The 14,643-nt window shown below is 64.5% G+C and overlaps 1 protein-coding gene across 1 annotated transcript in view; it reads right to left on the reverse strand.

Moving 5' to 3' along the window:
• The window catches only part of CPNE7 (copine VII), a 14,230-nt gene extending 2,258 nt beyond the window's left edge, over positions 1-11,972 (reverse strand). Inside the window, exons 1-13 of the mRNA XM_012657171.1 lie at positions 11,715-11,972; positions 10,035-10,217; positions 7,498-7,572; positions 7,267-7,341; positions 6,641-6,724; positions 6,045-6,134; positions 5,795-5,893; positions 5,173-5,259; positions 4,931-4,990; positions 4,033-4,166; positions 3,301-3,355; positions 2,734-2,785; positions 2,536-2,669 (exon numbers count right to left, since the gene is read on the reverse strand). Of these exons, the coding sequence (XP_012512625.1) occupies positions 2,536-2,669; positions 2,734-2,785; positions 3,301-3,355; positions 4,033-4,166; positions 4,931-4,990; positions 5,173-5,259; positions 5,795-5,893; positions 6,045-6,134; positions 6,641-6,724; positions 7,267-7,341; positions 7,498-7,572; positions 10,035-10,217; positions 11,715-11,885 (1,299 nt within the window). The 5' untranslated portion in view covers positions 11,886-11,972. The remainder of the gene's footprint in view (positions 1-2,535; positions 2,670-2,733; positions 2,786-3,300; positions 3,356-4,032; positions 4,167-4,930; positions 4,991-5,172; positions 5,260-5,794; positions 5,894-6,044; positions 6,135-6,640; positions 6,725-7,266; positions 7,342-7,497; positions 7,573-10,034; positions 10,218-11,714) is intronic.
• Positions 11,973-14,643: the final 2,671 nt, after the last annotated feature.

Below are 14,643 nucleotides of genomic sequence, written 5' to 3' on the forward strand. Positions count from 1 at the left end.
ACCCCGCCCCAGGCCCGCCTCCAGCTCCTACCTTATATATATAAAAAATTAGCCGGGCATGGTGGCGCATGCCTGTAGTCCCAGCTACTCGGGAGGCTGAGGCAGGAGGATCTCTTGACCCCAGGAATTTGAGGTTGCTGTGAACTAGGCTGACGCCACGGCACTCACTGTAGCCTGGGCAACATAGCGAGACTCTGTCTCAAAAAAAAAAAAAAATCATGCCATCAACAAGACAACTGTAAGTGTGCATAATAATTACATATCCAATACTAGGAATTATTGTTGGTGTTCAGGTGTGGTAACCATATTGTGGCTGTGTTTTAAAAAGCCCTTTTCTTTATTAAAGCTTCACGCTAATATTTACAGATGAAATTGTGTCTGAGACTTGCTTCAAAATAATGTAAGAACATGACATCTAAGTGCAGTCCTCATTCTAGACTGGACCCCGTGCCAGAAATAACATTGCTACAAAAATTATTGTGATGATTAGTGAAATTGGAATATGTTTCTATACTTTAGATAAAAGTATCTAAATTAAATTTCCTGAAATTGATACTTGTGCTACGGTTATATAGGAGAATACTCATGTCTATAGGACGTGTACACCAAAGTATTAAAGGGGAGAGGGACAAGATGTTGCAACTTGCTCTCAAACGGTTCACAAAAAGTTAAATATGTACGTGTGTGTGTAGTGCCAGGTTAAAAAAAAAAAGCACCATAATCTTTGCACAATACTATTTGTATAAATTAAAAATACAGGCGAACAAACAGGTGCGCGGTTTCATCTGCGGAGCTGATACAACCAGGCAGGGGCGGTGTTTGCACCACGGTGTGAATGCACGTAACGCCTCTGAGTTGTACACTTCTCAATGGCTATGATGGTAAATATTAAACTATGTGTATTTTATCACAATAAAAAATAGTGGAACCAAATTTGAAAAATCAAACACACAAACAGCTTCACAGACACCAGTGGAAGTGGCGAGATGTGAGCAGTGTGGCCCTGGGTGACAGCACCTGAGATCTCTTTGCACTGTTCTTGCAACTTTTCTGTAAGTTTGAAATTATTTCAAAGTAGAAAGAATAAAACTTTTAAAATTCAGGAAGGTGAGGGTAGATGGGCCACCTGCTGAGGCAGACAGTGGCTCTACGTGACTCATTATGCTATTTCTTAACGGTTGATGTTTGGAATTCTCCATGATAAAATAACTTTAAAAGAAGAAAAAAATAGGCATAGCATTTTTTTCTTTTTTTTTTTCAGAGTCAGGGTCCCGCTTTGTCACCCTGGCTGGGGTGCAGTGGCGCAAGCACAGCTCACTGTGGCCAGGAGGGCTCAACCTCTGCCTCAGCCTCCCGAGTGGCTGGGACTCCGGTGTGAGCCACCACGCCCGGTGACATAGGAATCTGTGGAAGAGAAGGGCACCAAGGAACACATTCCGAGCTGGAGGCAAACTGGCCCAGCCTGGGACGTCCGTCCTTCCTGGCTGCACAGTCCGGGCTGTCCTGGTGCCCAGGGCTAAGTCTGGCCCCCGCTGCCCCCCGCCCTCTCGGACACAGTCCAGCCTGGGGAGGGGTCTCCAGCCTGCTGCCTCTGCATAGCCCCCGCTCTCAGGGTGTGGCTTCTGGGGGCTCCATGCTCAGGAGGCTGAGAGTAAAATGCGGGGTGCTGGGCGCACGTGGCCAGAGCCTAGACAGGGCCAGGGTGGCGCGGGCAGAGCACGCTGAGGACCAGCCCAAATCCGGACAGGGACGTGGACAGCCAGACCCAGGGTGGGTGCATGAGAAGTGCCTGGGATGCCCTCAGCCCCTGTGGTCCGCACGGCAGCCCTTCCCTGGCGGCTCTGGGTGGAGAGCTTGGGCAGCAGCAGGCGGCGGCCGCCTGCTCTCACGTGGTTCAGAGAGAAAGGGCGGCGGCGGCAGCAGTGCGCAAACACGCAGAGCAGGGCCCGGAAAAATGTCATCGACGGTGAGTCTGAGGGCAGCGTGACCAGAGGTCACTGCGCTATTCTTACCATGCTTGTAAATTTGCTGTTTTTTCAAAATAGTTAAATGAAATCAACAGGTCTGCTGCGGCCCCAGCGGCACAACGGGGCTGCAAAGCGCGGTGACAACTGACAACCCCAAGCAGAATGATCTCCGGCACCGCGTTATTTGTGCAACGTGGTAACGTGTGCAAACAACAGCCAGCCGTGTGAGGCCCTGGGCAGTGGCACAGCCGGGACAGGAGAGGCGGAGGTTTGCTGGAGTCAGCGCCGTGGCCCATTGAATTCAGTCCTGTGCCCCGAGATTCCTGCAGCTGCTGGAACCTGGGCCCTCCCCCTCCACAGCTCTGTCCTGCCTCGGGCTGGTCCTCCGCCTGGTCCCCCGATCACTGCTGCCTCCCTGACCTCCGAGCCCCACCGCGCTGACCCTATGCCACCGTGGGCATCCCTGTCGAACACGCACGGCCCCCACCGAGCACACGGCCAGCCCCGTGCCACAGTGGACACCACCGTCTATCGCACCCAGTCCCCCCGGCCTGCCCCGGGCACCTACAGAGGCTTCCCCGGTGCGTTCCTCGGCTGCTGCCATGCGCGCCACCTTGGAGATGATGGGTGCCACGTTGGTGGGGCCGTAGAGCTGGACCCTGGGCAGGCAGTTCTGGTAGGCCTCCACCACGCCCTGGATTCCTGCGGGGACAGGGGGTGAGCCTGGCCCTGCGCACCCCGCCCCAGGCCCGCCTCCAGCTCCTACCTTCACACTCATCGTCCTCAGGGTTGAAATTGATGGCGAAGTCGTGGGACACCTGGATGGGGACAAGAGTGGCCAGTCGGCATGGGGTCCCATCCTCCTAGGACTCCCACGTTCCCCACCACTGGGAGAGGTAGGTTTGCAGGTTCTGAAGGTCCCCAGAGGGAAAAGCCTACATGGGAGGGAAGCTGACCCAGGGGGAGGCAGAGCCACCAGACTAGTCCTGGGACATTGCTTTAGCCCCTGGATCCAGCCAGACCTGAAGCTTCTAAGTTATATTAGCCAATAAATCCCACACCATTTTTTCTAAGCTAATTGAATTGTTATCTGCAACCAGAAGATTTCGAACTAATGTTCTTCTTTCCTCCTGACGGAACATGGGGCTTGTCTCCAGCCCCCCAAAGCGGACAAGTCCTATGAGGTCAAAGGTCAGCCTCTCTGGCTGCTTCCCACCCCATCCCATAGTAGCAGGAAATGGCAGCAACCAGGGGTCCCGAGGGGTATGAGAAGAGACACGGCTCTAGGGGTCCCACGGAGGGGGTGGGGGTCCTGGCCCCTGGGCTTTCCTACCTCATACTTGGGAGGGATCCGGGCTCCAAACCCCAAAGCAGAAAATCTCTTGTCACTGGAAGAGAGGCGGCCCCGGTCACGGAGAGAACCCTGCCTCCCGGGGGTGGAGTGGGGGCTGCTTCAAGGGAAACACGGACCGGAGCCCAGGAGACCAGGGCCCTGCTGGCCCAGGACTGGTACCACTGCCATGCCACATGGGGGAAACTGAGGCACAGTGCAGGAGAAGAAACCGGGCCAGGCATGCAGGATGGGGAGGAGCTGGCTTGGGTCTGCCCCCTGCAGACGCCTCCCCCACCCAGGCCCAGACACCTCAGGGGGCTCCGAGGCCCCAGGAGGGGCTGGTCTCCTGTTCTCAGCCCTCACCCGCCCCAGTGGGAGGATGCATGGGAGGGAGCTCGGGGCCTCCGCTCCCAAACCCCAGGCCAGGGCTCTGGGTTGCAGCCGCGAGCTCAGAATCCAGCCACCTGGGTTTGCACCAGGCCACGCCCCAGCCGGGCACCCTTGGGTGAGCTCCGTGACGTCAGTCTGCTGACCTGTAGACGGCCCCCTGGGGCGTCTGCCATCTGCACCGTGGCGCCAGCCTCTGCTGGGGCCGCTATGGAGGCGTCCCTGCCCCTCCTCGGGCGGGTTGTGCTGATGGGTGGACAGTCATGGGGCCCCCGCGTGGGGCCACCACCAGCCCTGACTGCAGCCCAGGCAGGCGAGGGGACCTGGGGTGGGGCGGGGCCGCACCTGTCATAGTCCTGGCAGATCTCGCCCACGGACACCAGCGCCTTCAGGTACTCGTTGGGCTGGTAGGGGTTGATGTAGTGCAGGGAGCAGCTGTTCCGGGGGTCCCCATTGGAGGCTGTGAAGTCGATGGCCACCTGCAGGAGGCCCGGGAGCAGTGAGCTGGGCCGGGCAGGGCACCTGTGCCTCCACCGTTTGACAGGTAAGAGAAACCTGAGCCCAGCGCGGCTGGGACCTGGGGCCTCGTGCGTTGTGGGGCTGGGGCTGCCACCCAAAGACACTGCTCTCTGGGACCGTCCCACCCGCTGTACAGGGTGAGGAGGGGTCTGTCTCCCCAGGCCCTGCCAGCCCCTCGGCTCCCTGGACCCCCAAAGGACGCCCCAGCCAGATCCCTGAGCTGGGGCTCGCCACCGGCAGGTGTCCCAGCTCAGACACAGGCGCTGGGGGAGGGCCCATCCGTTCTGGATTGACACCCCCACTCCCGGCCCCCATGGCTGCTTCCCCAGAGCCACTCTGGGGTCATGCAGCCAAACAACTGCAGCGGGACTTTGCCCCGGTGCCACCACGGTGTGGTCGCTGCAGCCCGGGGTCGCCTGTCCCGGCAGCCACGTGCTTGCCCTCCCCTTTTCTCTTCCGTGTGTTTTCTGTGTCTGTGCCCTTCTAGAAGGTGGGCCCTGACGACGCTGCCTCCCAGGGTGGCCCCGGCCGGCTCCCGACTCCCGCTCTGGCCAAGGAGAGGCCCCGCGGGGAAGGAAAGGTCCGGACACGGGTGGAACCCGCCCGTCTCCCCGCACGCTTGCTGGGGGCCCCTTTCACTCCTGGGGGGCCGCGCAGAAGCAGGGAGGGGCTCCAGGTGTCCGACCCGGGGCCTGCTCGGGCCAGCAGGGGGCGTGGGACTCACGGTGCAGTGGATCCGGCAGCCGCCCATGATGTAGTCCAGGAAGGAGTAGACCCTGTGGAGCTTCCGGGCAGGGGCGTCGGCAGGGCTCCCCCAGCGCCCCGGGAGACGGAGGAGCCTGCTGGGATCTGAGAGACCAGCCCCCAGCCCCCCACACACACCGGGCACCACCAGCCCTCTGGGCCAGCAGCAAACCAGGGAGGGGCTCGCCCGCCCCGCGCACCCCGGGCTGGGCAGGGCCTCACCTTCAGGTCTGCCAGGACGACCACCCCCGAGTTCTTGTAATTGCGTTTCTTCTGCTTGTACTTGGCGTTCACGCAATCCCACTGGGCCTGGCACAGACGGGCGGAGGCCCCACCCCAGATTGGCAGCACCCAGCACCATCCCTGGTGACCTCACCCCACAGGACTGTCCCCAGCATGAGCTCAGGGGCCGCACTGCGCGGGGGGATGGGCGTGGCCACCGTGGGACCCGCTGTCCCATAGCGGGCGCAGCCAGGGACACGGCGGTATGGTCAGAAGGGGTCCAGGTGAGACCCCTCACTCAGGGTGGCCCTGTCCAGAGACACCAGGCCCGGGGAGGCAGGAAAGAGGGCCCAGGGAAGCCCCCACCGCACCCACCCACTGCCGGCTGCTGCGGGCTGGGCAGACCCCCCGGGAGGGCTCCCTCACGCCCCCCAGACGCAGACGCGCAGACACCACCCCAGCCCCCGCCCTGAACTGTTCTTAAATCTGCCACTCGCTTCCTCCAGCTGTGGCCACTCAGTGGCTATTGTCACTTCTCACCAGCACACAGCGGAACCCTGTTCTCTCGGCCTCAGTGGTGGAGCCCACGGGTGTGGCCGCCCGGCCCGGGGCCCCAGCTCACCTGGTCCTCCGCGAAGGCCGTCTGCATCTCCAGGAAGGTGGTGGAAAACTCCCCGATGAAGTCGTGCTTCCCGCGCGAGTCGTAATCCCAGACCAGGCCCTGGGGAGCCCAAGGCCCTCAGCCACCTGCCCCTCGGGGGGCCCCGACCCTCCCTCCCAGCCTGGGCAGCTGCACCCCCCGTCACCGACTCCGAGGGGCCCGGGCGGGGTCCGCAGTGACTGGCTGCCCCCGCTCCCCGTCCGGCCCCCACCTTCAGAGGCCGCGTCTCCTCGCAGCAGCACAGGGAGCTCAGCGACACCTTGAAGGGCTCCCACACCGGGCTGAGGTTGTTCTTCACGACCTGTGGCGGGAAGGGGCTGGCTCGGGGAGACCCAGGGGCCCACGGGTCGGGGGCACGGCCGGCCCCTTCGCTGCACCCTGCCGTGCCCGGGTAGGGACCAGGAGGTCACCTGCAAACCCCTCCTTTGGGAACCACCTTCACAACTTCTGCCCCAGCCCCAGGCCACCCGGATTCCTCTCTCCTTAAATAGACTCTTCTTTTAAAACTCAAATTAATTTATCTCAAGAGGAAAACACTCTCCCGGCTGTAGCTGAAATCCCATTTCACCTGCAGCAAGTGGAAGGTGTCCCTAAAAATAATCCCACTGACAGCAAACAAGCCTGTGGGTTTCCAGCTGCAGACACGGCCACCAAGGCCCCGCCCGGCCACGAGCTCCCCTTGGACGGGAGGCGCTGGGTGTGGGGAACACAGCCCCCCACAGCCGTGGGCCGGGCTTCTTGGGTCCACGCCTCGGTGACCCCTGGGCCACCTGGGCGTCAGCCACAGGCTTGGCCGGGTCCACTCACCTCCGTCCGGTACACCAGCTGCTCACTCAGATCGTCGTTGACACGGAACAGCTCCAGGAAGGGGTCCGACTTGCTGAAAAGGTCCTGGAGTGGCAGAGGGGTCCGCGTCGGGCTTTCGGGGGGCAGAGCCTCCCCGCAGAGCCTCCTCGGGTATAAAGTGAGGCCGCAAGTTCCTCTAGAGCGTCTCCCCCTCGCCTGCCCCTCCCCAGGCTGCAGTCTGGGCTCGAGCATCTGCAGGAGGCCAGAGGCACCCAGCAGGGCCGTGCGAGGAGCGGCAGAACCGCACCCAGTTCCAGCCGGTGAGCTCGGGGCTCCCAGGCCTGTCTGCCCATCACCGAACGGGGTCTCGAGTGCAACGGGGGCGTCCAGGGTCACGAGACATCGGGCGGGACCCTGGTGCCGGCAGGTGGAGACGGCGGCCGCGCCCACGACAGGGCACGCCTGGGACCCCACGTCACTCCACACGCCCCACGCGTGTGACACCGTCTCTTCGGCGAGTCCCGTCAACGCCGTCTCGCAGGTGCTGCCGCTGGTGCCAGGTCGACGGGGACGGGCTTTGTGCAGGTGGGTCCCCAGCCCCGCAGGGGCACGAACGTGACCTGCCCGTGGGTGCCTCAAGCCCTCACCTTGTCGTCCAGCTTCCTGGCCCGGAAGGAGAGCTCCACGTAGCCGTTGTTCCCGGAGATGTCCTCGGCTATCACCTGGGAGGGGCCAGGCCAGGGCTCCCAGCTCGGCCGGGCGGTGGCCTGACCCCACCCTGGGGGATCCGAGACCCCACCCGGCAGCTGCGCAGCTCGCAGATCCTGCCTCCAGCGTGGGGTGGGGTCCGAGGGCCGAGGGCTGCGGCCGGGCCTCACCGTGATGGTGGACTTGCCGGCGTTCCTCCCGAATTTCAGCAGGAGCGGGCGGGTCATTTTCTTCTGGGCCACAATCTGGACGTCGGAAAAGTCAGGCCGGTGGGGGGGGAAGGCAGGGAACAGCTCCTGACTCTGGGGACACCAACCCCCGCAGCCTGTCCTCTGCGTCCCCACCCCCATCCCCCAGGGCCACGCCCTCCACCCATGGGGCGCCCATCGCCCCCCAGCAGGCGGACGTTACACCCACTGGCAGGAGCTCGGGCTGGGGGCAGCCTGGCGGCCAGAAGCACGTGCGGCCGTAGGGCGCCAGCCTCATGGTGCAGCCGCCCTGACCCTCCACACGGCCCACCGGGGACCCTCGTGGGGCGGGGGGTGGGGGAGGCGGGGCGGCTGGTGCCGGGCCCAGCCCTGGACCCTGAGGCCCAGCACGTCCAGGCGCTGATGCAGCCCCTGGGGTCTCGTCTCCCAGCCTGGGCCTCCCCCTCCTCACGGCCCCGTGTGCCTCCCTCATCCGCCACGAGCCCGCCTGGGCGGGCGTGACGCAGGCACAGGCTGCTGGCAGCACACGCCACCTGCTCGGCAGGGAGCAGGGCCGGGGTGGGGGGGGCTCCACATCCTCGTCTGTACACGGGGGTGACGCTGACGGAGTCACGGACAGGCTGTCCACACGCAGGAGGGGCCTCAGCGAGCGCCATGTGACCACGGGTGGCAGCCCACCCCGTGGCCAGCCCCCGCCAGCTACTGTCCGGTGGACACAGGGGTGTCCCGGCGAAGGGGGCTGAGCGCAAACCAGACAGAGGCTGCTCCCACCCCCCCACCGGGGCCTGCCTGGCTGACAGCTTCTGAGCGCGCAGCAACGGCCCGGTCTGGTCCGTGCAAACAGAAAACGGATCCCAGGTAGGGGAGCAGGGAGGTCAGAATAGGCTGAGGGGGTGGGGAAGCTCTCTTAAAGGTGCAAAGCGGGAGCCTCAGGCCAGCCCCCCAAGATTCCCCTCTTCAAAGGCTTCACTTCTGGGCTCCTGAGACAGGGTCTGCCTCACGCCTGGGCCTGTCCTGCTGCCCTGGGGTGTCCCCAGGACGGGCACAGACGCCCACGGCTGGTGACAAACAAGGGCTGAGCCTACCTGGCTCCCTCCCCACCCACCTGCCCCTCGGCAGCAAAGCAGGTCCTCAGTGGAGGAGGGCTCTGGGTACGACGGGAGCTCGGGTTTGCGGTAAGGGTTAGCGTTTAATAAGCACTTCCTGTGTGGCCAGCTCTGGGCTGAGTGCCCGGTTTCCTCGAATCTGATGAGGAAACAGGTTTGGGCAGAGGTCGCGGGCTTGTTCAAGGTCACATCACAAGGATCCGAAGCCAGCAGCCTCCCCGGGATCACTGCGTGTGGGGCCTCTGCCGCGGCCATCAGGATGGTTGCAGAGCAGGAAGCCACAGTATCTACACACATGCGTGTGTTCACACGCGCATGCACGTGTGGGTGTCCATGCATGTGTCCACATGTGCCCCACGCGTGTATTATGCAGGTATGCATGCACGCGTGTCCGGCCTAGATTATGACACGTGTGTACATGGGCAGGTGTCCATGCATGTGTTCATACATGAGTGTCCACGTGTGTGCCGTCTTCTTGCATCTGTATGACGGGCAGATGTGCCCGGTGGGAACCCCGCTCTGTCGCTTCCAGGAAGGGCCGTGCCCTCCCTAAACCTCAGTTTCCTTATCTGACAAATAGGGATGGCAGAAGGACCCATCGAGAACCAGCACCAACCCGTGCAGGGAGCGGGGTGAGTCAGACATTACGCTGGGCAAAAGAATCCCGCACAGATGAGAGCGTGTTGTGTGAGTCATGTACCTGAGATTCTAGAACCGACAAAACCAGCAAGGCCTGGCCAGAGACCAGGCGACCCCCGGGGGGGGGGAAATGTCCTGTGATCTGGGGGACGGTCAGGTGTGTGCAGCTGTCTGAACTTGCCGGTCTCGACCCTTGAGATCTGTGCATTTGAAGGTATGTAAATCACACCTCGTAAAAAAGGGCCTCTGCGCCGAGCGGTGAGAATTAACATGCGCCCCGTGAAGGGTTCAGCGCGGAGCGTGCACGCGGACCGGTGGCGCGAAAGCTATTGTGCCACTGACAGAGAAGGACCTGCAGGCGGGGCCCTGGGGTGGGGGAGCCACTCTGTGGAAGGGCTCCCTTCTGTCACCACAGCGAAAAAAGCAAGTTGCAGAACAGAACGTAATTTGTGTGTGTGTGTCTTTTAAGAGAAAAAATGAAACGCTCCTTTGCGCGTTAAGAACGTGTCTCTCTGCAAGGTGCCAAGGACCAGGCAGAGGCTGCACGGGGGCAGGAGGGGGATGTTCCGGGGCACGCCCGTTATGCCTTCTGAGGTTCGAACGTATCACCCAGTTCAAAATTATACCTTAGAAACCAGTGAGGGAGTTTTGAAGAGAAGCAGCTCTGCAGCTGGGCAGAGCTGAGTGCTCACGCCGCGGTGCCCGGCACCGTCTTGTCCCGTCGCCCCTCCCTCCCGAGGGCCGGGTGCCCACCTGCCCCAGGGTACACTCCATGCCTCCCAGGAAGTCGTCATCCTGACAGCCGAGGCCGCTGGGCCCGTGGGTGTCGTACACCTCGAAGCGCAGCTTCTGCGCCTCCTCGAAGTAGTAGTCCAGCGTGAAGACTTTGGAAAACACCGGGTGCAGGCTGCTCCGGACCACCTCGGTTCTGCCCACCTGCAAGCAACACCGTGAGCCACTGCGGGGAGCCACCCCGACCCTGGCACTGCTCCAGGACGCCCGGGGGCTCCAGTCCTGCCTCCCGCTCACCCGCTGGGCGCTTCAGGACTCATCTCCCGGCCACACCGCGGGAGACCCCTCCCAGCCGGTCCTCCGTCCACGAGGCCCTGGACTGCCACCTCCAGCCCTGGGGGGTCACTCCCACAGACCCGGACACTCCTCAGCCTGCCACGGGCTTCAGCTTCTCTGCATGTTCTCAGCTCACACCCACCACGTCACAGATGGGGAAACCGAGGCTCAGAGAGGGGAGCGTCCTCCCCAAGGACACTCCGAGTCAGGGACGGAGGAGGATTCCAACGCGGTGCTCTTCCGGGCACCCAGCTGAGCAGGGAGGGGACGCGGCACAGATGCCCTGCCTGGCGGGGGACCCACGGCTTCCCCAGCCTCTCCTGCAAACTGAGCGCCGCCCTCCGACTGCTCCCCAAAACACAAGGCCCACAGGCTTCCACGCCCCCCAGGACCACACAGTCTCCTGCAACGCTCAGGCCCCCCAAAGGAACCGTTGCGGGTGTGGGGCTCAGGCGCTGGGACGGCGGCGCCCCGCGCCCCGCAAGACCCGCGGTTGGGGCAGGTCGGTGACCGAGGGGTTTCTCAGCCCCGCAGACGGATGGTCCAGAGATGACAGGAGACGCCACCGGCTCAGAGCAGCGGAGCTGGTCCCGGGAAGCAGGCGCCGCCTCGGGCGGGGACACCCGGCGACGTGCCCCCTCCGCCTCCCCGCGGGTTCGAGTCCCCCCGGCTGCTCCGACCCGCCGACGGCTTCACCGCCCCCTCCTGCGCGCCCGGAGCGCCCCGCTTTTCCGGCGAGATGATGGAGACGCGCTTTGTGCCGCGCGGAGCCGGCGGGCGGGGCCGGGGGTGTCCGGGGAGGACTCGCGTCCGGGGCCCCTAGGGACAGCGCCAGAGTCCGGACTCCGGCGGAACCGACGAGCCCTCCGGGGGGCCGTCCCGCATCGCGGAGGTCAAGTTTCGGCCTCCCCCGCCCGCCGCTCCTCCGCCTCGTGGGTGAGGGCCCGGCCGCGCTCCGTGGTGCCCCCGGCCGGTGCAGGGGGCCCCGTAACCGCAGTCCGGCCCTGCGCCTCCACTCGGCTGCACGCCTGAGCCCCCCATCCTCCCCTGCGCCCCCTGGTCAAGGCCCCTGCCCGCACCTCCCCCGGGCGCTCCAGCCTGGCCCCGGGGCCCCACCTGCAGCCGAGGGCCGCACCCCCCTCCGGGCACCCCCTCTACCTGGCCCCCTCCGGGCACCCCCTCTACCTGGCCCCCTCTCCGCCGCCGCCCCCTCCCACGGCGCCCGGACGCCTCCTCTGCGCACCTGGTGGCCCCACCCTGGCGCCGCGCTCTGCCCGGCTCCCAGACGCCCCTTCCCGGCGCCCCCCTCGCTCTCCGCATCCGCATCGGCCGCCCCCCGCCCGCGCCGCGCCCGCGCCGCCCTACCTGCGCCCACTGGCCCTGGCTCTGCTGCAGCAGCACCACGCTGGGGTCGGACTTGGTGAGCGGGTCGCGGTCCAGCAGGTGCCGGCAGCTGAGCCGCAGCTCCACCTTCGAGGCGCGGGGCGCGGGCACCACCCCCGGGGCCGCCGCCCCGCGCCGCCGGCCCAGGCTCATGCTCGCGGCGCCGCGCTCGGACCGCTGGGCGCCCGGGAAATGGTGGCCGGGCCAGGCGTGGCCGCGCCTCCCCGTCGCCTGCCCGCCCGGCGCCGCACACGTGGCTCCCGCGGCCGCCACCGCGCGGGGACTGCGGGGGCGGGGCGCGGCGGGCCGGGGGGCGGAAGCGGGGCGCCGCTGCCCCGCGACCCCCGGGGGTTCAGATGCCCAGGGGAGCCCCGGGCTGACGGATCTGGGGTGGGGTCGCGGCGCCCCAGCTTCGCACCGAATCGCCAGCCTCCCGCGAGCTCCCCTATTCGGCGGCTGATTCTGTAACTAATTGTTCATTCGTTGATTTATCCACGAAACAAAAACACTTGTGCCCCCTAAAATCTTTGAAGTAGAACAGAGAACCCCCCCCGAAAAAAACCATGCATTCAGTGGGCGCCTATTGTGTGCCAAGCACCGCGCTGGTCCGGGCAGGGGGCAGGAAGGAGGGTCCCAGTCCAGGGGCGGGGACAGCCCCTCGCTGTCCCAGGGCTGTGGGCCCGAGTCTGGCCGGGAGGGGCTCGGGGGCCGCCAGCGCCAGGCCCTGCAGGGGCGCTGTCCACACCTGTCCCCGCGGCCGGATGGGAGCAGGCCTCGGCTCCGTGGGGGAGGGAGCAGGCCTCGGCTCCGTGGGGGAGGGTCCCACCCGCCCTCAGCATCATTCCCTGCCCTCCGCTGCCGTCCCATACCCGCCACCACCACCTGGTGCTGGCACAGGAAGCAGCTCGGAAGAAGAGGTGTTGGCAGAGACACAAACCACTCCCAGCCCATTCCCTTTGCCAATTTGGACCTAAAAATAGGGCACAGACCTGGCCAAAAGCCACGGGGGTGAGGGTAGGGGAGACACGTAAGAGTGAAGGGGCCCAGGGGAGCTGGTGCTCCTCCCGGGCAACCAGGACTCCAGAAGAAGATCCAGCGGTCAGAGAAGCGGCCAAAGACGGGACGAGGACGCTCCGCAGCGGCGGACGGGCGGGAGGCAGCGTCCCCTCGCGGTCGGACGGCGGGACTGTCCCGGGCGCGACTGGAGGGCGAGGACCAGCGGCTGGGAAGCGGGGAGGAGCGCGAAGCGCACCCGGCCTCTGTGCGCCTCCCCTCCCAGGCCGGCTGGGCAGGGACAGCTTTGGAAGCCAGAGGCCGCTCCTCCCTGTGGAGCCCTCTGAGAGCGGGGAAGTCGCATCCTGGGCGGACAAGGGCCAGGGGTCCCGGGAGGCTACACTGGGCCAGGCCCGCGCCCCGGGGCTCTTTCCCGACTGAGCCCAGCGCTGCGCCTCGACAGCGCCTGAAAACCTCCGCTTGGCAGCACCCGCCTTTGGCACCGCTGGCCGTGCTAAGCGCTGAGCACGCACAACCCCCCACTGAAATGTTCAGCCACGTCCCCAAGGCCACCCAGGGGCACAGCTGGCACCACGGCAGCTAACAGATGCCACATCCAGCAAGGGGCAAGGCGAGGACAGCCTCGGAGCTTGGGAGTTTGAGTCTCCAAAGCCCAGAGATCGTAACCACCCCACTGGGGTCTGGGCCTCAGCCTGCTCAGCGTGGCTGGTGGCTGCAGCAGTGGACAGAGACCACAGAAGGGAAAGCCACGTCCTGGTCTGCCACGCCTGACCCACCCCCAGCTCCCGCCCATCCAGCCCACCTTAGCGCCAGGGACCACGGCAGGCCTTCCGAGGCTTCCCCGGCCCCTCCTGCCTTTTCCTGCTGGGCCGACACCGGAAATGAGACCCCCATAGATTCCACTATCGTCGTGCAGGAAATAACGTTCCCTTGTGCAACATTCGACCCCGCAGACGAGCGCTTGGCACCCAGACGCAGCGCGGCTATGGCTTACACGTCTACCCCGCCGGCTCCTTTTCCATGTGAATGTTTTCGTTAGTTGCAAAAGCTGCCTCGGCCCTGAGAGCCCCCCACACGCTTGAGAAGGCCCCGCATCTGCAGGTCAGTGGCCCCGGGGCCGTGTCCCCGGGTGTAGGTCACGCCCTGCGCGCAGTCACTGCTCAACAAATGTCGGATGTCACCGAGCTCAGCGTTTCTGTTCTTAACCTGTTTTTCTCTTTTTTATTGACAATGTTATATGGGATTGTTAACCCCCATCCCGGGGTTTACCTAAGGGACCGGTGGATTGAATCAACCAATCCTAACCCGTGGTTTTCTGCTCAGACGCTTACAAAGCGCTCGCCACCGCAAGCCCTTTCCTCCACAGCGCTCTCCGCGCACGGCTCTCCTGCTCCTCCACGCGGTGCATGCGTCTCCACGTCCACTGTCACGTGGCGTGTCACCCACCTGTCCCTCACCCCAGACGTGCCCCAGGGCCTTGGGGGAGCCCACTCAGGGTGCACCCCCCTACACTGCTGCCGTTCTAGCAGGGGGCCGTGGACACACACACACAGGCCACATCGGGAGCGGGAGCCAGTGCCGGGGAGAGCGTGGGCAGCGCTACCAGAGTGGCAGGGAGGGAGCTCTCTGGTTCCCACAGAGGGGCCGGTGTGGCCAGAGCAGAGCCAGGAGGAGGAGGGACAGGTGGGCCCAGCCAGCAGGGACCTGACCTTGCTTCGGAGGCAGAATCGCAGAGTTGCTGCCTGGAGAAGCAGCTGTAGGGTGTGTTAGTGAACTAGTGTCCCTAAAACATAGCAGCTAAAACAATTTGCTATCTCTCAGTTCCTGTGGGTCAGGAACCGGGCGTGGCTTAGCGGATGCCTGCGGCTTGAGGGATTGGGCCGGGCTGGAGGCTCAA

The sequence above is a fragment of the Propithecus coquereli genome, unplaced genomic scaffold (assembly GCF_000956105.1).
Source record: "Propithecus coquereli isolate 6110/MARCELLA unplaced genomic scaffold, Pcoq_1.0 Scaffold531, whole genome shotgun sequence".
Lineage (NCBI taxonomy): Eukaryota > Metazoa > Chordata > Mammalia > Primates > Indriidae > Propithecus > Propithecus coquereli.